The 21,840-nt window shown below is 46.4% G+C and overlaps 1 protein-coding gene across 3 annotated transcripts in view; it reads left to right on the top strand.

Moving 5' to 3' along the window:
* Positions 1-239: 239 nt before the first annotated feature.
* LOC125946944 (uncharacterized) overlaps positions 240-21,840 on the top strand; it is a 90,866-nt gene continuing 69,265 nt past the window's right edge. For all 3 annotated transcript variants that reach the window (XM_049671156.1, XM_049671158.1, XM_049671157.1), the window contains exons 1-3: positions 240-377; positions 13,844-13,992; positions 20,914-20,990. In XM_049671156.1, the coding sequence (XP_049527113.1) occupies positions 273-377; positions 13,844-13,992; positions 20,914-20,990 (331 nt within the window). In that variant the 5' untranslated portion in view covers positions 240-272. The remainder of the gene's footprint in view (positions 378-13,843; positions 13,993-20,913; positions 20,991-21,840) is intronic.

The following is a 21,840-nucleotide window of genomic DNA, read 5'->3' on the forward strand; positions in this document are numbered from 1 at the left end:
ACAACATTTTATAAAATGGGACGCTGCAAATACATGCTCAACATATGTATTTCTTTCAAGCTTTTCTGCACTGCCACGTAAGCCAGCTGTACTTTTCAAGCTGCTGCTCTATACATAGAAATATTGCTCACGGTTGTGCACGTACCTTTGACCAAACAAAAGATCATCACTTACAGGTGTCTTTGTAGTGGAACCCTCAACTTTTAGCAAGAACATTCGCCACACTCCTAAAATAGCTTCAGCAATGTTGGCATTCGTGATTCTGACACGCAATGTCGTGCAACAGTTGCGGAAGAACTGCACGTCTCGAGAGACTGGCGTTGCTGATTACTTTGGTTCTTGCTTACGAAATTCCCACTCTAAAAGACCTTGAAAATGTAAGCTTTCTGTCCAAAATTTTACTTTCCAGTACGGAACACATCTTTTATGGCTAGATATTCAACTTCTTTAAGTTACGCATTAATGGTACAATCAGCTCGCCTTCCTCACAAAGAGTCCACAACCGTGTTTGCTGGCGAAACTTGCATGACATTCTGAATTTGCAGTTCAATAAGTACTTTGCTAAATATGTAACTAATCGAGCTGGTAAGTAGCCAAGATTTTAAGAATAAATGTCTAATGTTGCACGTAAACAAAGTGCAGGAAAGGCACCACATATATGTTGAGTTGTGCAGCAAGCAGCTAGATCAATTTCTGAGGGCAACAAGGGCGCTCATATTGTTATTTGAGAGTATGGAATGATTTTGATAGGCCATTTATTGCCCATAGTAGGAAAGAACTTTAAGTTCTTTCCTACTAGGGCAAATCTGACAAATCTACCCCCAGTTACTAGCAAAAGTAAAGCGGACATGCAAAATTCCTCTTGATTGACTATAAACTACTCAACATTTAGGGGATACAGGTTTAGTGCAATATTGAGAAAGGCGCTTATAAAGGGAACTGCATAGCCTAATAGTAAAGCAGAACAATCATTAGCGCATTGCTTCAGTGTTAGTGGCTTGCGAGGTGCTCTGATCCTTGTTTGCATTACGAGTTTCTTTATGTTGTTGGATGGTCAGAACAACTAGCTACTATTTACTGCACGAGCAGATAACTATTCTAAGTGGGATTTGCTGTGTCTGATTGTGCGTCCATCCAATCAAGGATGTTGCTCCATTTCTGTGATAGCAAGTCGTTACCGGTCATCTTCTCATCCTCACGATACATCCTGCCTTATGGCGCGGAAAAACAACGCATTTTAGTACTGACACTTGAGATCCAACTCCTAAACCTACTGAAGTTGGGACACGGACGCGATAGATACTGCTGTATCGCGCATCTTCAGCATTTCGAAAGTTGCGAGTGGTTTCCCACATTAGGTGTGTTATGATGCTGGCGGCGCTTGTTGAATTTCGCTGTCCTGAAGAGGATATACGCTATCGAAAAAAAGCAGCGTCTGCTTCTCTAGTCAGGCCGTCGCTGGGCACTGCGTTGCGGAGTGCATATGCGGCCCGCTCACCTTATCATGGAGCTAATCTGCGGTTGTTGCCAAAGTTTTGCGCGAGTAGAGTGGCTGGAGGCTTCATGTCTCCGATATGGGCGACCACCAAGTCTTGGAACAAGAGTAATCTTAAGCTTCGGAGATGCGTTTAAGCGAGAGGCAGCACGAAGTGCTCGCTCCCAGCTGCCGGTGTTCTTGACCACGCAAGCGTTATCACAACGAATATTCGCCGCCAACGAGTTATACCTGCTCCGCGTTTTCCGGTCGGTGCGTGACAACGTACTCGTAATTTAATTAATAAGTGAATGGTTGCTACAGAATACCGAACATGGAATAATTTAAAGGAATGAAATGGGCTAGACCAGCTGAGCAGAAAAGAAAGTGGCACTCGACCCTACCAACAGCAGCTGTCCTGCAGTCTTCCTCGGAATTAAAGATAACGACTGTCTCCTCTGTCTGTCTTTAGAGCACTCTACTCCAGTTTGTGACAGCAGTGTCAACTACGAAGAAAAGTTGAATAAATTGGCTACAGAGAACCGATGTTATCGAGCACCGTGAGCGGACATCTCGCAAAATACTGTTATTGAAAAGTCAAGTGCATAACATGCACAGGAAGACACGTCTCCTCAATGTGCGATCTCAAGTGGAAACGTAAGAAGGCAGAACAAAAAAATCCCCTAACCACGAACAGTCTTCATACCATCTCTTCTTCGTATGTGGATGTTGAAGTTTTATTGCAGATAATTAGGGCATGGATCTTCGGGAAAAATCAGAGGGCCTACATTCGTGGCATTGTCTACAGCGGAAGCTAGCGCACATTCAATCGTGAAGACGTATCCAAGACACTTGGCTTGAAAGAACTTTGATCTGTTAATTTACAGCTAAATATTTTTAGGCAGACAAGCTGGGTTGCCAAGCAGAATCGCCTTGTGGAACTAAAACTTCCCAGCCAGTATGACACACGCGAGTTCCTGATACCGCCCATTGAAGTACCTTTTGTATGCAAGCATGTTCAAGTACCAATCGGGCATGAATTTCTTAATAACATTGGAAGCCGCGGTCATCTCCTCGCAGATAAGCTGTCGTTGCCGAGCATGACTGAAGTTTCTGATATTAGCCTTTTACTGGGTGCTGACCATGGAACTACTGAAATTCATGTCCAGAGAAACAAAATGTTGTCATGGCCAATAAGACATGGTGGTGCTCGGTTCTGCATTTGGCTCGATGTTACAAGGACCTCTTTCTTTTAACACCTGTTTGGAAGCAGCACTCAATGCATGCGTCTTGCGAATAAGTGCATCTATCGACTCTAAGAACGAGATTCTTCCGAGGTTGTGCAAGTTAGAGAGCATCAGGATTATGCCAGTCGACAACACTCCAGATAAGGAACGCAATGGGGTGCTAGAAATATTTGGACATGATATCGATTTCGTCAACGGTCACTACCAAGTAGATGTGGACAACTAGAAGATAACCGATTGCAAGCACATAAGGGACTGATGTATCTCGGATAGAAAATGATGAACAAGCTAGAGTGTGCCGTAGAATATGATACAACCATCAAGAACTATTTGAAGATGGAGCACGCTGAGAGAGCACCTATAAAAATTGAGGCGCAATCCTCTCCGCTCTACTATATGCCGCATCACGTTGTTGTGCGAAGCTAGTCGACAATACCCGAAAACGAGTAGTTTTTGACGCATACTTTCATGATCTTGGTTCATCGTCCCTAAATATCCATCTCGAAAAAGGACCAAAGGTACTAGTCGACTTGGTTACTCTTCACATACGTTTTCTCATGAACTGTATTGCTCCGACGGCAGAAATTGAGAAAGCCGTTCTCCAGATTAGCGTAAAATAAGAAAACAGAGATGGGTTGATATTCGTATGGTTCAAGGATATACTCTCTAAGAGACAACCCGATCCCAAAATAGAGGAATGGCGCATAACAAGGGCACCTTTTGGAACAGTAGCAAGCTGATTCCTACTCAATGCTATACTACAACGCCACCTGAAGGCAGTAAAGGTTCAAACAGAAGACACGGCCAAATTGCTTGCTGCTTCTTTCTACGTTGATGATCTTCTTATAAGAGTCGATAGCGAGAATTAAGCTCAAAATGTATAGAGAGAGGCAAATGCTATAATAGTCATCTAATTTGTCATCACATTCTTAACTAAAATGGTAACTAAATTGTCATCATATTCTAAAGTGCTGAGAGATCTTATTGGCACGGCCGAAGAAGGTAGCGTCCCCTCGGGAGCGGTGAATAAAATTGCTGTTGTTTAGCTTTGGTTAACCCTGGTTGATAGCGAAAGCTTCAGTGCCCTGGCTAGGCCCATCGCCGAGCTGTGGCCGAGGTGTGGTTTCGCCCAACTCTATTCGGGCAATGGCGTCAATGTCTCTTTCAGGGCTCCGCAAATGCCTAAATATAGTCCGACGTAGCGTGAACGCACGCACAGGTTATGTCACGTTGGCGAGAGCAACAGCTGCCATAGTTCGACCGATGGTTTGACGTACTGGCACCGCCAACGTAACCGGACGCGCGGCCAATGCGCTCCGTTGCGCCCAGCGTCTGATGACGCTCGCCCACGTCCTGATGGAATATAAACGCGCCTTAATGCTTTCTTGTGGTTTGACCTCTAGCTCTCAAGGTGAAAACTGTTGAGTCGCCGACGGCTACCCGAGGTAGCGTAATGAAGTTTTTGCTTCAATAGTGGGACTCTTGAGGGATCGACAAGATGACAGTAGGCGCCAAATGAGTATCATAGTTCACGGGAAAAGATCAAAAGCCGTCTAAAAAAGGCGTTCTGCGAGCAGTGTCTAGGATATTTTATCCGCTCTGAATAGTTGCACACTTAAGAATTCAGGCCAAGATATTGTTTCAGGAGTTGTGGTAAAGAGAAGCAGATTGGTACGCAGATTTGCCTTCGGACTTTGCTATAGAGTGGGAAGATTGGTGCTCAAATCTGCGTCAATTTCCTTCGACGACTTTCCCACTTTGGATTGTGTAAGACTAGGTTCGAAAGTCACTCCATGCAGCTCCTATTTTTGTGATTTGGGTCAGAGGGCATACGGAATTGGTGCATACTTGAAATTCCTTGACCAAGAGAATGGTGCTCATAGCCCCCTCATAATGCCGAAGTCATGAGGAGTGGCGCCTATGCAGAAATTGAAAACTGTACCGCCTTGACGTTTTGCTTGGAGAAAGGCTAGCGAAATTTCTGAAGACAGTCTTTAAGATGTGCACGTTGTAAACTAGCCTTTTGGACTGATTACAAGGTCACACTGCATTGGATAAAATGGTCTCCAAAGAAATGGAAGTCATTCATCGAGAATAGGGTGGCTGAAATTCCAGGCAGTTCCGGTAAAAGCAATGGTGTTATAGTCCTGGGACTGGTAATGCTGCAGATTACCTTACACGCGGAGTTCAGTTGCATCTTCTCAACACAAACCCAGTACGGTGGAAATTACCACCATAGTTGACAGAAATGAGGTATGCATGGCACATGCACACCCTTGAGGCAGATATGCAGAGTAATGATATAGACTGTAGTGAAGCAAAAGTCGTCGTGCAAGTTTTACATGTGAGAACTTCGTTGCTATGATGCGCCGTGAACGTCACTCAAGCCTCACAAGAGTATTACGAAGAACAGCGTGGGTATTTCGTTTCGTCAGAATGTGCAAAAGTAAATGCATCGGGGTCCAAGCACAGCTCACAGCCGAAGACATTAGCGGTGCTGAAAATTAATGGATCAAGATGGTTCAAGAGGATGTCTACGCAGAAGAAATCAATCAGCTTGCGAAAGAACTACAGCTGAATGACAATTCACGTCTGAGAATGCTTCATCATTTTCTCGTTATAAAAGTACGGTTGCGTGTATGTGCACGACTGCAATTCTCACAGGAAGTAGAAGAAATTAAACATCATATTTTGTTCTTCCGCTTCACCAACGTACGAGCCATGTTTTGAGGCAACAACAACAGCAACAACTGACAAAACTTCCCATCCGAGACTGCCATAAGGGGACACTCCACAGTACACTGCAAGATACCCTTACGGAGCTTAGGGAGAAATTTTGGGTACACCGGGGAAGACAAACTGTAAAAAGAAAGACATCAGACGATGCAACACTTGCGTCAAGATACACTTGAAGCCACGCAGCGCACCTGTTTCACCATTATCAAGTGAACGAGTACGCCGATCTGATACCTTTAAAGCGGCTGGAAACGATTTTGCTGGACTTCTTCATATTGACACGGAACAGCCGTCACAGTGCGGCTGCACTGAGGAGAAGTAAGACGACGTCTTCCCGCTTGCTATATCGTCGCCATTTTGGCCTCCGTTAGCTTCCCTGTAAATTAATTGTAAATAGCCTTAGGCATCAGCTACACGTAACATTATTTGGTGGAGGCGGATCTTCCCCGTAGCCATCATGGAGCTTCGCAGCGGTCGCAACGGTGACAGTGCAACTTCGGCTTCTGCTGGCGGCCCTGCATCTACGCTAAGCGTCTCCGCCTGCAGCCCCGACCTACATCGCCGTTTCCCCCCCCCCCCCTCGGGATCCTGGTGTTTTCACCGGAGTCGGCAGTCCTGATGTTGACGAACGTGTCAGCACCAGTCACAGGTGGGATCCGACTATTATGCTTGCCAACGTCCTTTTCTACCTCGACGGAGCGCCACGGGCATGGTTCCAGACTCTTGAAAAGGAGATCTCGAGCTGGGATCTCTTCAAAGAGAAGCTGCATTACCTTTTTGGCAATCCGTTCGGACGCCAAATCAATGTCAAAAAGGCCCTTGCTACACGTGTACAAACGTCGACCGAGTCCTACGTGTCGTACATTGTCGACTTCTTGGTCCTTTGTGCCTATAGGCTGGCCCCCACATGTCGCAGGACGATAAGGTTAGCGACGTCCTCAAAGGCATTGCTGACGACGCCTTCAATTTACTGGTGTTTATGAACGTCCCCAGCATCGATACGATCCTCAAGGAGTGCCGCCGTCTCGAGCATGCTAAAAGACGCCGGGTATCCCAGCACATCACGGGTCTTCCCAACACAGCTGCTGCGTCATCCTGTGACGACCTCTTCCCCCAGCCTTCGCGATGTTACAACTTAACCCGCATCATTCGTCGTGAGGTCAAAGCAGCACGACCGGCGGCCCCTTCATTCCCGTCACCTGATCATCCTCTGGCGACGATCTCCTTGATCCAGGCCATCGTCCGTCAAGGGTTCTGAAACGTTGGCCTGCAATCCGTTAGTTCCATGAGCTCGGAACCTTTTTCTCCACGCACATTCCCATCCCGCTCTTACTCGTCCTATGGAAAGCGCAACCCGTCCGCATGGCGAACCGTGGATTATAAGCCGATCTGTTTTAACTGCCGATGCATTGGACATATCGCTCGCCATTGCCGCAGCCGTTAGACTTTTCCGACCAACTATTATTCTGATTACCACCCTCGTCCCTCTAGCACTTCCTTTTCCTTCGCTCCTTCTATGCCCGATCTACCATCCTTCCCTGCAACACCTCTCACACGATCCCGCTACTACCGCTCGCCTGCTCCCTTCCGCCGTCAATCTCGTTCGCCCCCGTCACGCCGTGCTCCTTCTCCAACCTACTCGCCGCACCCCCGACCGGCAAAGTAGACAGTGCAGCTTCTGGAACTGAAGCTGCAATGATTTTGGCACGAAGTCATCCCTTCACCTTACCCACGAACAAGAATCTTTTGGACATTCTTGTTGACAATGTTCCCGTGTGCGCGCTGATTGACACCGGGGTGCATGTGTCCATTATGAGTGCTTATCTGCACCATCGGCTTAAAAAAGTTCTGACGCCTGCCCCAAACCGAGCTGTACGAGTGGCCGACGGAGGGACTGTAACAATTGTTTACATGTGCTCTGCCCGACTCACCATTGCTGAGAGACACACCGTCGTTCTATTCACCGTCATCGAGCATCTCCCTCGCGAACTCATTCTCGGTCAGGATTTCCTCGCCGGTCATTCTGCCCTCATTTACTGTTCGGCCGGCTTACATTGCCTTGCCTCTTCTAGCCGACCCTGTGGACCCGCCTCCAAGGCATTTGAACTGCATGGATTTTATTCGCCTACCGCCCCACTGTGTGACACACGGCTACTTATTTTCCTCACCAGCTGTACCTGACGGCAATTACGTGGTCGCACCGATTCCGGCCGTAATATTTGCACATGGTGTTAGCGTGCCGTACACTGTGCTGAGAATTACTGGCAACCGCACCTACCTTCCTGTTGTCAATTTCGCGCTAACCGCGCAACTTCTGCCTCTGGGGATCTCATTGGTTATAAGTAGCGCTCTGCAGGATGATGAGATCGAGCCATTCACAGTCGAAGATTGTTACAGCTCAGCCTATACCGTGACGCCATCCCACGGTAGTGACGTCGACACTGAGAAAATGGTTTCCCCTTACCTTACACCTGCTCAAGTTCAAGCCCTCTGTGCGTTCTTGATGGATATCGTGACATTTTTGAGTTTGACAATCGACCCTTAGGTCAAACGTCCGTCGTGACCCATCGCATAAATACTGGAGATGAGAACCCTATTCACCGACGCCCATATCGTGTTTCTGCGCTGGAATGAGCTGTTATCCAACAGGAAGTAAAAAAAGAGGCTTGAAAAGAACGTTATCGAGCCTTCCTCTAGTCTCTGGGCTTCTCCCGTCATACTTGTCAAAACAAATTACTCCATCTCCCGCTAAAGGGAACCATGCATGTGTGGATGCGAAGCAGCGGGGAGATGGTTATCTTGAGCGGGAGATGGTTTCGCGGCAGCGTCCCGAGCGCTCATCGCGGCGCTGCGCAGGAGAGAGAATGAGGCGCGCGCGCTCCGTCATTTCATACCGCGGAACTACCGTGGCGCCCCCAACGGAGTATGCAGCTTGAGCGGGAGATGGTTTCGCGGCAGCGGCCCGAGCGCTCATCGTGGCGTTGCACAGGAGAGAGAATGAGGCGCGCGCGCGCTCCGTCATTTTCATACCGCGGAACTACCGTGGCGCCCCCAGCGGAGTATGCAGCTGTTGCACCACCTGTCGTGCACGCCGCTCCTGATTCCTTGAGGAGAGAAAGGGGGAGCATAGGAGAGGAGAGAGAGGGGGAGGGGACGCGCATGCGCTGTGGGGTGTGGCACGCGGGCGCCGCTCCGTAGATGTTTCCTAGAGGAGAGAGAGGGGGAGGGGAAGCGCATGCGCTGTGGGGGTGTGGGACGCGGGCGCCGCTCCGTAGAGGATTCCTAGAGGAGAGGAAGGGGGGAGCGTAGGAGAGGAGAGAGGGGGAGGGGACGCGCATGCGCTGTGGAGGTGTGGGACGCCGCGGGAGGGACGGACAAAGCCACCGGCAAGAAATGCTTCGCATTTAAAAAAGGATGGAACGTGGTGCTTTTGTGGAGATTACCGCCACCTGAACAAAATCGCAAAAAAGGACGTTTACTCTTTGCCACGTATTAATGATGCTCTATACTGCCTGTACGGTGCCACTTAGTTTTCTTCTATCAACTTACCGTCGGGCAACTGGCAGATATCCCTTGACGACATGGACCAAGAGAAGACTGCATTTGTTACCTCTGACGGTCTTTACGAGTTCCAGGTGATGCCTTTCTGTCTCTGTAACGCACCCGCCACCTGCGAACGAACGATGGAGTCTGCTTCCGGGGTTCAAGTGGTCCACCTGGCTGTGCTTTCTGGACGACGTCATAGTTTATTCGCCCACATTCGACACGCATTTAGACCGTCTTTCAGCGATTCTTGACGTGTTCCGCCGGGCCGGCCTCCAGTTGAACTCGTCAAAATGTCACTTCGCTCGCCACCAAATCACCGTCCTTGGACACCTCGTGGATGCCAGAGGCGTGCGACCTGATCCGGTCAGAATTCGCGCCGTTACGAACTTTCCTTTTTCGAAGTCTAACAAGGAAGTTCGTAGTTTCATAGGGCTGTGCTCTTATTTCCGACGCTTTGGAAAGTATTTTGCAACCATGGCACGTTCCCTTACTGACCTCACGAAGAAAGACGTCCCGTTTTCTTGGGAACCTGACCATGCCGCATCTTTTACGCAGCACACTGCTCTCCTTACCACCTCTCCAATCCTGGCCCACTTTCACCCCTCTGCCTCAACGGAAGCTCGAACTGACGCCAGTGGTCACGGAATAGGAGCAGTGTTAGTACAACGCCAGCGTGGACATGATCGCATTATAGCCTATGCCAGCCGACATCCATCACCCGCCCAGCGCAATTATTCAATCACAGAGCACGAGTGCCTCACTCTTGTGTGGGCTGTTGCGAAGTTTCGTTCATACTTGTACGGACGCCCATTCTGTGTCATCACTAATCACCGCGCTCTCTGCTGGCTATTCTCGCTCAAGGACCCCACGGGACGACTCGCTCGCTGGGCTTTACGCCTGCAAAAATATACCACGAGCCCGTCGACGAACGGGATCATGCGGACACCATTACTTCCGTGTTCTCTGTGTGCCCAGTTGCTTCAAGTCGGTAACGATCAACGGCGCGATCTTTCATTACAAGTCCTCATAGACCGTCTGCAGTCATCGCCTGGGGGCCCCTCTCTCCGGAGTTTTCTCCAGCAGGAGGGGACATCATACCTCCACAATTTTGATCCCCACGGCGCTGACCTTCTGCTTGTCATTCCATCACACCTGCGTTCCACTGTCCTCCGCCAACTTCACGACGCTCCCTTGGCTGGGCACTTGGGCGCTTCGCGCACATACGACCGTGTACGCCGTCGCTTCTTTTGCCCGGGTCTCGCGCGCTCCGTACGGCGCTACGTTGCCGCTTGTGAGCCATGTCAGCGCCGGAATAATAATAACAATAATATTTTATTCCACAAAGTTACAAAGAAAGCAGCGTACATATCAGGCCTGCCAAAGCCACATAGGGCTTGAGCGGCAGTGCCTGGCAGGCAGCAGAACTCAACAGTTATTCAATTGACATACTTTTCACATTTAAAGTAGCATATGAAGGGGAAAAAAAACAAACGAGTAGTTCCCTGAGGCGACTAGCTGTCAATTTGCCTGAATGCCTTTTTTTAACTTGTATTTTGTTTCAGCGCGCAAGACGGTTTCAGATAATTGGTTAAAATATACAGGAAGACAGTAGTCTCGTATTCTCTTGTCACATATCGTACAACGCCTTAGTACAAGGTAAAGATTCTTAGGCCGCAAACAACGTGTCGCAACGTACCTGAGCTTGAAATTACTTTCCAAGAAATGGTTTAGCACAGCAGTTTCCAGCAGTAGTTGATTAAAGTCCGGCATAGATACGGTTTTGAAAACGTCACTTTGTCAATAAGATTTAAATCAAAGCTCATGTTCTTTAGAATAGAACGGTGAATAGAGTTTACCCTAGTCTGCCAACGAATTGCGCAATGACCATAAACTGTTATGCCGTACCTTATACACTATAACAAAACGCATGTACAACAACTTTTCGAACAGAGAGGGGCGTGTAATATCTAGAACCGTAAAGCACACAAGATGCCGCACCAAGTCCTTTGCATACATAATCTAAGTGGGATTTCCAGGAAAGATCACTGTCGAAGTACAGAAGTATTTTACAGAAGTCACATGATCTAAAGGATTACACAGCCATGAATAACACTTTGAATTGTGTTGCAGAAACGGGTAATCGATGTTTAGATTTTCAGAGGATTGTGAAAACAAATAAGTTTTCTGTTTGACGTAATATTATTGATTAAGTTAGCAAAAAACCAGTCTATAGCCTTAGTCGCCATTGCTTGTAAGGAAGTAATAGCGTGCATAAAGTTTGTTCACTGACCTAAAATGACAGTATCATCTGCATACTGATACAATCCAACAGGCACCATATCAGCAAGGTCACTGACATAAATATTGTATAACAGTGGACTGAGTATAGACCCCTGGGGGACACCGGATTTTATTACAAAGAAATCCTCTAGGCCGGCCCTAGTGAAACCTGCTGGCGCCTGTGGTGCAGAAAGTTTTCCAGGAGCGCGAGGAATGTGCCACAAAATCGTAACATTGAAAGCTTGGTTAACAGAATACCATGACTCACGCTATCGATAGCTTTGCTGACGTCAAGGAGGACCGCACATACGATCGGATTTCGTGGGCTTATTACCCATGGGCTTATTACCACGCCATTTCTGAATCATGAAAGTTTATGGGCCCATTAGCAGACACATAAAGGGCCAATCTCGCTGCTAGCGGGACTGCACGATGGTTCCACGACACAGTATATTACTATGCCCTCGGTAGCAACACCCACTATCCTTAGCTTCCTGTGTGCAACTTCGTTTTCCACCAATCGGCCATTCTCGAAGCGGAGGTGTCTGTTGCAGTTGGGGCGCTACTGCTTTGTTTTTATTATGGTGACATACATTTACTTTCACCTTGTAGTGTCATTGAGCAAGATTACGTGCAGTAAGAGACGTAGTGGACGGAACTACACTACATGAGGCACGAACTCGGGCAACAGTCTATGCTTCTTAACTTTCACCTTGTCGGAACAATTCTGGTGGATTGACCAAGAATTGGCAAACACCAGTGTCACATACACACCGCCGAGGTTATCTGCTCACACTTACCCAGTGGCACATAAAAATTCACCAACGTTGTAGGGCCTATACTTAGTGGCCCAAGCGAGTGGATACCTTGGGTCACTGACTATAAAAAAGAGGGTAGATGCGTACCATAATCTAAATGATGTTCCCAAATTATATGTATAGCACTAATAATTACAGTGCTAATGTATTTTACTACAATGGTTAGATGTGCTCTTGTTAATTGGCAGAAGAGAAAACTACTAAACGCATCTGATGTACATTGCCAGCGTTCAGACGAATTTTTCTCTCATGCCGCGACGTTCGGTACTGCAGATAGCACAATGCTGCGGCAGCATGCACGCTACGTCGTACATGATTTGAGCTAGACAGATACATTGAATACGCTGTTTCAAGATTTCCGTAAGCGAGTAATCTTTCATTCTCATGTATGAACACTGATCTATCTAGGGCACCAAGTCTTGCAGAAAAACAAAAACATGCTAGCAATATTGCTGTGAGAGGGTAAGTGGGCCCACAATTCTCATGTGGCGTTGTTAAAGTGCATGGCCTGTAAACATTCCTTTAAAAAAGCAAGGAAAGGAGCTAATTCAACTATTATGCGCAGTAAAGTTGAATGCTAACTGCAGTAAAGTCGCGGCCGCCGACAGCCCGAGATGGGAGCTGCCACGCTAGATGGCCAGGTTCACAGAGCATTCTATTTAGCTCACCATCAAGCATCACGAGGTATTGTTCACGTGCGACGTAGGGGCCTGACACTAAAATGAGACACCAGCGACTTTTCGGTTGTTCGTAAACGTACTTACTCTTGCGGATTGCCGGGTTACTTGAAAGCAAATATGAGTGGCCGGTTTGCTGGCGCTAGATGGCGGTGAGTTGCTTAACCAGATAACACCCAGAGGTAGTTGCTGCGAGGAACCGTAGCATACTTAGGTACTGGTGTACCGTGTCCGCAACAACGTAACCGTTAAAATGCTGTGTTTTCTTGATTTCTTTCGAGAACATCCACTTTACACGAAAACGCGTCTTATGTATTTGGATTACACAAAACGGCACAAGATGCCGCGATCAGCGGGCCATTGCCCAACTAGCGTTGGTAGCAATAACAGCAAGGAAGAAGTTGATACAGTTGGAGTCGTTACTTGCAGAGGTGTCTTGTACAATCTATACAGATCGAAGTTTTAATCAAGAGAGGAATTATCAAATAGAGATAAGCAAAATTCTCGATTGCAAAGTGATAAATTGTCTAACGCAAGTTAGCTGATTAATTTTCGCTGGCCTGTTTCGAAAAAGATGTCAATAAAATCATTATCATGACGCAGTGCTGACGCCTCCAATTGACGCAATCAAATTGTCGCCGCAGTCCAATTGCCGGAAGGGATTTGACACATCTATCATTCGTATAAAAGTGAACCGTCCTGTTAAACATCTTGAGCCACAAGGCTGTGGCACGGTTAGTAACGCGCCATCCAATCACTATGCCCTCGATAGCAACACCCACTATCCTTAGCTTCCTGACTGCAACTTCGTTTTCCACAAATCGGCGATCTCAGGCAAGACTGACTTGTAAGAATGTCTTAGTAGTTGGCCGTCTCGCAAACGTTTTATTGTCTCGGATGAAGTTATGCACAACGTAACACTCACTCTTGCTTAAGCTGACCTGGGGGCTTTCCAATAAACGAACTGCCTGTCTATTACTCTATGCTGCAAAGCGTTAGCAGGTTTATTAATGAAAATGAATTGTTGTAAACTTTAAAATCTACTTTTTCTGTACTTTTACCCAGGCACTGAATCCAAATGCGATAGTCTGGATCCGTCATAGAAACTACGAGCAGGCTATAGGATCCCAGCATTATTGCGAATATTTTGAAATAGCAAGCCCAAAACCTCCTAAATACGCAATTGTTCAACATTACAAGGTGGACAGCACATGGTGAGTATTCGGACACTAGTATATCTTAACATCATGATTAAAGATACCTCCTTTATTATAATAATTTAATAATTACTATTTTTGAGCCTATTCAATGACAGGAGTGTGCTTGGGGTATAAATAAGAACTGACTGTCCACTTAAATTTTAGAAGAATAATGCAATCCTTATCATGTGCATCCAGCGAAAACACGGGGAGGCGGGAAATTAAAATTCAAGACTATGCGCACAAGGAAGTGAAAGCAGGAGCCAACGTTTCGAGAAGTGCACTTTTTTTTTTCAAGGCGACATATGCTCTCCTCGCACACAGTATATATGCACGGTTCTTCTAAAGCGGAGAGAGGGTAAGGCGCGGGGGTGAGGCAACGAGTGGGGGTGTGTTGGTGGCGGGGGTGCAGAAGTGAAGAGAAAGATGTAATGGTCAACGTCGGTGGGGCAATGGCGGGGGGGGGGGGGGGCAGGCATTAGGTCAGTGAACTGTCGTTGCTGAAAGAGAATAAAAGTAGCGATAGAAAATGGTTCTCGTGGAGAAAAATTCATAAATATATAAATGAGCGAATGACAGAAATGAAATAAAAGGGAGGTGGGGGCGTTGCAATATTATCGACAACCCACAAAAGAATACCTTAAAATGATAAAAAGGCAAGAGAACCCAAGGAAAAATAACGAAGTGCTGTTGCCTACAGTTTGAAATTTATCATAGCTTATATATTCTAAATCTCTCTTTGAAACGTTTACGGCTATTGTTGCAATGTCTTCGATTTATGGATGAGGTATGATTCGCTGTATTTTTTGTCTCGTGCAGAACGGAAATTTGACGGTAGGGTGTAGAGTTCCAGTTCATAAAAGTTATGACCTAGTTAGTTGAAATGCTCAGTGACGGCTTTGGTAAGTATTTAGCTGTGTCCGCGTGATGTCCGTTTAGCATGACGTTCTTTTGCGGTGCTTTTAATTTTATGGTGACATTTAAAGTGCCTGTAGATCATGCACCTGGGGCAAGAACATAATTTAATTGCGGTAAATGATGTTGGCGGCCTTTTGCGTGCACTAACATGTCTTCAAAGGTTCGGTTGCGGCGATAGGTCAACCTTGGTATCGCCGGGAACGCTTTTCTCAGACGCTCGTTACGTGATAATATTGGGTGATATTTTCGTAGGATATTGTTTACGTTTGGTATGGCATTAGAATATTTATTATAAAGGCTCATGGTCTCTCAGATTCTGGTGTGGGCTGCTTCGTAGCTAAATCTGACTGCCTCTCCAATCTTCACGCGACGTGGCAACTGTTGTCGTTAGGAACTTGTGGATAGTTTCTTACTGCTAGCGTTCCTTTGAGATCATTTAGATGGTGGATATAATCACTGTCTTCGATACAGATTCTTCTTATTCGGTTCGCTTGCGCGACAAAAATTACTCGCTGGCTGTGTCGCGGCTGATCACTGGTGTAGTCTAAATGTTGCTGGCGAACCGTAGGCTCCCGGTACAGGCTTCCGGGCGATTTAGAATATATGCGCTATAATAAGTTTCAAACTATAGGCAACAGCACTTCGTCATTTTTTCTTGGGTTGCCTAGTTTTTTTTCACTTTTTTTTCATTTTGTTTATTGCATTGTTAATAAAATTCCAACCTCCCCACCTCACTTGTCTTACATTCTTTCCTTTCATTCGTTTATTTGTATTAATTTGTTATTTTTCCACGAGCACCATTTTCTGCCGCTACTTTCATTCTCTTTCAGAGATACGATAGTTCACTGACCGCCAGCGAAGCAGCTAATCCCTCCCCTCTCCTCCTGTCGTCCCGGCTCTTTCATGAAAAGTACAAATTAGACATGAGCAAAACGGTTCGCTTCAGTGAGCGGCTCGGAACGGCTCAGCTCACTGAAATGAACCGGTTCACTTAAATGTGTCACCTGTGTTATGCATATTCTATAGTTATTGGGCTTTAAAAAACGATATATGCATAATTGGATAACCGTGGTATTGCTATTTTCGCTATGCTTAGAGAATATTTTCACATATATAATTTTAGTTGTAATGAAACTTTATTTTCGAATATTGGTGATAAAATGCTTATGATACTGTAAAAGGCAGAATTCCACGTACTTTTTTCAGAAAAAAATATATAACTTCATCGTCATTACAGAAGCTCGTCTGTTTTTGTGGTACGTTAAAATCAACTTTCGTCAAAATAAGAAAACAAAATGATTGTACATTAGCTTTCAACTTTATTCATTTATTGACATACTCACGCTCCCTATAAAATGAGTGAGCTGTAACGCCATGCAAAATGAATATCGAAATCATTTCTTGAAGTAAAATACAAAAATCATACGAGAGATCCACAAAACTGTCGCACGTACCTTTCGTTTTTTTTTTTTTTTTTTGTATTGAGCGCACGCGCGATACCAGCGATCATGCCATCAGGCGCCAGGACAAAAAAAAGAAAAAAAAAAGAAATGAAGTTATATTACAACACAACAGATCACTGGCCTCGTTTTAATGACGTGCTAATGATACACGCTCAGAAAATGCACAGAAGTGGATGCCGTGGGCGACATTTTGATGACTACACTAATTAGCACAAATGAAGATCAGGATGTAAACTGTACGTTCACATGCTGTCTTTAAAGACACGGAAGACCATCTTCGGAGTGTTCTTGCACCAGAGCACGATGTGCGACCGGCGACTCATGCGAGGAAGGGCAGGAGGGCAGTTGCTTTCTTGTACCGCTAATAAATTACGCGTAGTCGCACCCAGCAGAAGACCCGGGTCTGACGGAACGCATCAGCACAGATCACTGAACGCGAGAGAACTGGCTCCCTTTCGCCAAAAGAACCGCCGCTCACTTTACTGAACCACGACTCACTCACTCTTTAAAAAGAGCCGCTCACAAGATCCGGCTCGCTCCTGAGCGACCCATCTCTAGTGCAAATTCGCAACTTCGCGTCTAATATATGTCCTATGGCACTAGCTATGAACTGCGGGAGCGGCTTGTACTTGCAGACTGCAGCCTGCGACAAATAATTCGCGACTTTATGACGTCGCTTAGCATTCTCCCCACATCCTGCATCGCTCTGACCCTTCAGCAAATACAAGGCTACACACAAACGCCAGTGGCACTGACCTCAGAGCCGTGCCCGAGCTAGCAAACCTGTCTGCCCGGACTATGTTGTGGCACCTGCCAGCTGTGCATTCACTAAAATGGAGGCAGACTACAGGGTTACTGTAAAAATAATGCTTATCCGTCGTACGGGCCACTGCCTAGTTCCGTCCACTTGTATGGGAACCCCTCGATGGGGTCACAGGCCACCAGGTCCTTTCTTAACTCTAGCCTTTGAAATACTATCCAACCAGATCAATTTGAAATACAGCTCCGGATGGAAATCCAAAATCAAAAGAGGTGGCTTAGAGACGGAGTAGCACACGAGGAATCAGGATTATAAACAGGGATAAGGTGCCTCAGAAAGGCTGGCCAACGTTTCGATAGGAGGACCTATCTTCGTCAAAGGAAGCTCCGGATGGAAGCATTTTGACGCTGAAACTCTATACCGTTCGCCTTTTATTGCCGAGTCTACTAGAGTTTCAACATGTGTGTAAATAGAATCGCCTCCCAACTAGTGATGCAAAACTATCGGTAAATTTACTGTCGATAGCAGCGATAGTTTTTTTAACTATCGATAGCGTAAAAAAACTACCGATAAATTATCGATAGTGCAGTCGGTGTTACTAACGATAGTACCATCGGTTGTGCCTGTACGTCCTTGTATGTACGTATGTACATTCGTGCGCTGACTTGTTTAGAACGCTGGAGTGGTGTGCTTCAAAACAAACAATAGTGCGCAACTTGTGTGTCAAGAGCAACGTGCTCGTTCCTCGATTTTATTGCCATGCAGCTTCGATTGAGTTCATGCACTGACCTCGAAACACAGCCAGCATATGTGCTGAAGTAATAATTGCACTCGCATTCAGCTCAGAAGCAGGCGCGCTAAGCGGTGCACCTCGGTTCGCTGTTGCCAGCACAGCAAGTACATTTGCGATACTAGCATTTTATCCAGCAGCTGTACGTATGGTACATCTGCAGAGCTCGGTGACGGGTAGACTGCGATAAGTAACTCATAGTTACCACTTCCACATTGGTCCGCAAGTTTGTTGCCTCGTGTTGAGCGAACAAACAGGCTGATAAAGGCTGAGTCCCTTGTAGCCTTTTCTCTGCCTCGTCCGCCCCGTTTAGTTGCTCCTTCTCGTGCTCCTTCTCCTAGCATCAGCCAGTAACCGCTGGGCATCATCGCTGTTGAATATATTATGCATTAGCTGATCGTGCAGCTGCGGCTCGTGAGGATGCCTCATTGCTGCTCAGCTGTTCCATTGTCCATCACGGTCGCCCTCTCGACAGAACGAGGTCGCCTCGTCAGCATCGCGGTCGCCCTCGTGCCCCTTCCGGGACAGAACGTGCGTCTTTTTACCTGAGGTTGTAGAAGCCCTTCTCGTCCAGTACCAAGATCCTTATCGAATTGATATAGCAGACGACCATCAGACGAAAGACCTCACCGAGCGTTCTAATTGCACTGTTGGCAATACGCTTGCCATGTATTTCGCACCAGATCGCACCAATCGGAGCCTAATTCTGCCACTAGGTACGTTTACATGCGACACCGCAACCCGAACAGCTACATGTTTTTCTCACTATTTTCCTCTCTAGGGCAGGCCTGATCTAGGGCATGACATGTACACTATACTGCCCTTCCACTCAACAGCTTAAAAATGTGCAGCAGTGTTCGCAGCAGCTCGTCATGCTGATGAATGCCGCCAGTTGGCACGAATTTTTATCACTGCCCCGCAGCAGATCTAGAAAAGGGTTGATGACGCCAATGGTCTGCCATTATTTGACTCAGTGGGAGATTTTGTCTGGATGTTAGTTTATAAACTCTGTTTTCGGCTCTCAAAAATTTTGTTCTCCGGTCTTACAGCGCGTATTGTACTGTTCAGTGTACGTAGCAGGGCAACTACATTCTTGAACCGTCTACGCTCCCTTTTAACCTTCGTTGTCATGGGCGCGATCTTGTTTATACTTCAAGCTGCTGGTCTGACAATTTTTTTCTATCGAATGTGATTGTTATGAAAACAAGCTCGGAGAGAATAGCAGCATCGCCAATGGTACACATAAGAGACTGAGGCCAAATCTAGAAGACAACACGTTGCCCTAAAGCACTCCGCTGCTATCCGTTTTGATAAACATCTCAACATTGCGTTAAATGATGGCCGATCGACCGGTGCGAATGAAACAAAAAAGAACATGTTCCAGTGCGCTGACGCGTTAAAAACGTTTATGCCGTTCATTGAGTAATAAATGTCAGGTTTATGTAATGCAACCATAATGGTGTTCCTATCTCACATTTTCATCGTGCTTCATCATTCTCGTAACATATTAGGCTGTTTAGACACTATTTGATCGATACAATTTACTTATATCGAACGTATGCATTGCGTGCGTGGGTGTCGTAAGCGGTAAGCAATATAATCTGCTATATATACGTGAGACCTAATATCAGGGTTGCGGACCTCCGAAGCTAATTTTCCCCTAACTCGGATAGAAAAATTTCCTACAGTTCCCTAGATTTAGGCAAAATGCGGATATTGAGTGTATTCTCTGCAAGATAAACTGCGTATGTGCTATGCAAATGCACTAAACAGTTTAGTTTTAAGACTTATTTATGTATTCGATTGAAAGGATTAATTAGTCACTGTGCTTAAGCTGAAATTATGTCACAGTGCAAGTTGCAATGCTTACAACAGCATTTATTCGCACACAGCCTCAACAATGTCAAACGTAGGAGCATAATTGTTCGTTTTGGAGACGTTTTGGTGACCATCGCACACACGGTAATAATAATTATAACAATAATAATGAAGTAGTAGTATTTTGCGAGTATGCTTGCAGAAACTAAGGAAGCATAAAATTTATTTCCGCCTCCATTCCACCCTGTGAAAGTGGTTGTACAGCGAAGCTGTTGCTGACGTTACACCAGCGCCACCACCACAAGGCGTTGCACCGTCGAGATCAATGTAGCATCCACGACCTCGTTCGCGCGCTTTCCGTCGGTGCTTGGACGCCGCGGTGCACGTTCGCGACGTCCATACGCTTGCGCATAACCCGCGTTCACAAAGTGAATGTCACTGTAGATTTTAAGAGTATTGCCCTGATGTCGATTACGGTCGCAGCTCTTTCTGCACGACCGATGCAACGGACAGAGCGCCCACTCATCAATGACAGATACATCTTGTGCACTTGTTCGTCACGCGCGCATGCCGGTGTGCCGGAGTGCAACAAATATCCTCATCCTAGTATACCTTACGCCTGCGCTACTGCGTTATTGAACTAATTCAACTTCTCAAAGTGCGTCACAAAATTTGTAAAGTGCGACACACACACATAACCTGCACACATGATAGCATCGAATTCTAATTTGAACATACGAGAAAACAATTCTGTTACACGGAAGTCAAAATTACACTATAGCTCTCCTTTCCCTAGTCGACGCGATGGTGTACACGTACGGACGCAGAAAATTTGCCTGCGTAGCCATATACAGTTTCGCTGTACACGTGCTACGTTCTGCTGTTGTGCACTTCGATTATGCAGTTCGATATGCTATACGATTATAATTAAGTAATACATAGCATTAAAATGCGAAGGTATTTTTTGCAATTACTAAAGTAAAAACACGCGGTCACCTCTGTCGTTCCATCGCGACAGTGGTTGCATTTCTCCTTGTGTAAGCGGAAAATTTCCCTAGATTTTGACAAAGTTCACTTTCCCCCTAAAGACAACACAAATTCCCTAAATTCCTCTAGGGTTGGCAGCACTGCTTACTGTTCACAAAACATATTCTTATAAAAATACTTTCTTGGCCTCTTCATTTCAGGAAACGCATATTTCGAGAAGCATACCTGACGCCAGCAGGAAAGTGGTATGGACCCAACTGGGTTTTGAAATACGGAAGTAAGTAAATACTTTATCACATATAGGTAATATTGAACTAACGCAGACGAGCGACAACGGTCCAGGAGCAGAAAGGCAACTCGCTTTATGGCCAAGAACGACTTGTTCTTATACAAAGAACGCTATGACGTCACATGGCCGTGTGCAATCTTTAATCGCACGTTATCACAAGACGTCACACCAAAGCTTGTGCTACGACATTCCTTCCCACTTAGATAAGTCCGCACTTCACTTCCTAAAGTCCTCATGTCTAAACCTATCCGGCGGACGTCGCGCACGGCCGCTTCGTCGAAGGATAACTTCGAGCTTGCTTGGAAGTTCGGTGCTCTGCTGGGGATATGTCCTGGCGTGAAGTCGTTGTTGGTGCTGTAGTGGGAGAGTCGGTTGATGCCCTGGAAGTTGGACCCTGCATAGAGTTCCGCAATGCAGATTCCATGGGTTGTGCGGCGGTCGTCGGGAGCCTTGTAGGGGTAACTACGGGATCTGTATCTGGCGGTTGTTGCGGCTCGGCCAGGCGCATCGTGCCGGGAAGTAGCTGCAATGGTTCAGCTGAGCCAGGTCTCGCAAAGGAGTGACGCAAATGGTCAGCATGTACAAAGCGCACTTCACCCGCCACATTGACAAAATATGTCACTGGGCTCGCAATCTGCGTAACTACGCCGTCTTCCCAAGCCACATTTTCACCACGACGCATTTAACAAACACTTTGTCGTTCACTAGGAATCCTAGTTCAGTACCCCGGTGCTTATCTTTCTGCCGCTTGCTGTTCAGCTGCTTGTTGAACAAATCTTGCTGAAAATCGGGTTTCAGGAATGACAACTTGGTCTTAGGTTACCTTTTTTAAGAGCTG

Source organism: Dermacentor silvarum, chromosome 7 (assembly GCF_013339745.2).
Source record: "Dermacentor silvarum isolate Dsil-2018 chromosome 7, BIME_Dsil_1.4, whole genome shotgun sequence".
In the NCBI taxonomy this organism is placed as follows: Eukaryota; Metazoa; Arthropoda; class Arachnida; order Ixodida; family Ixodidae; genus Dermacentor; species Dermacentor silvarum.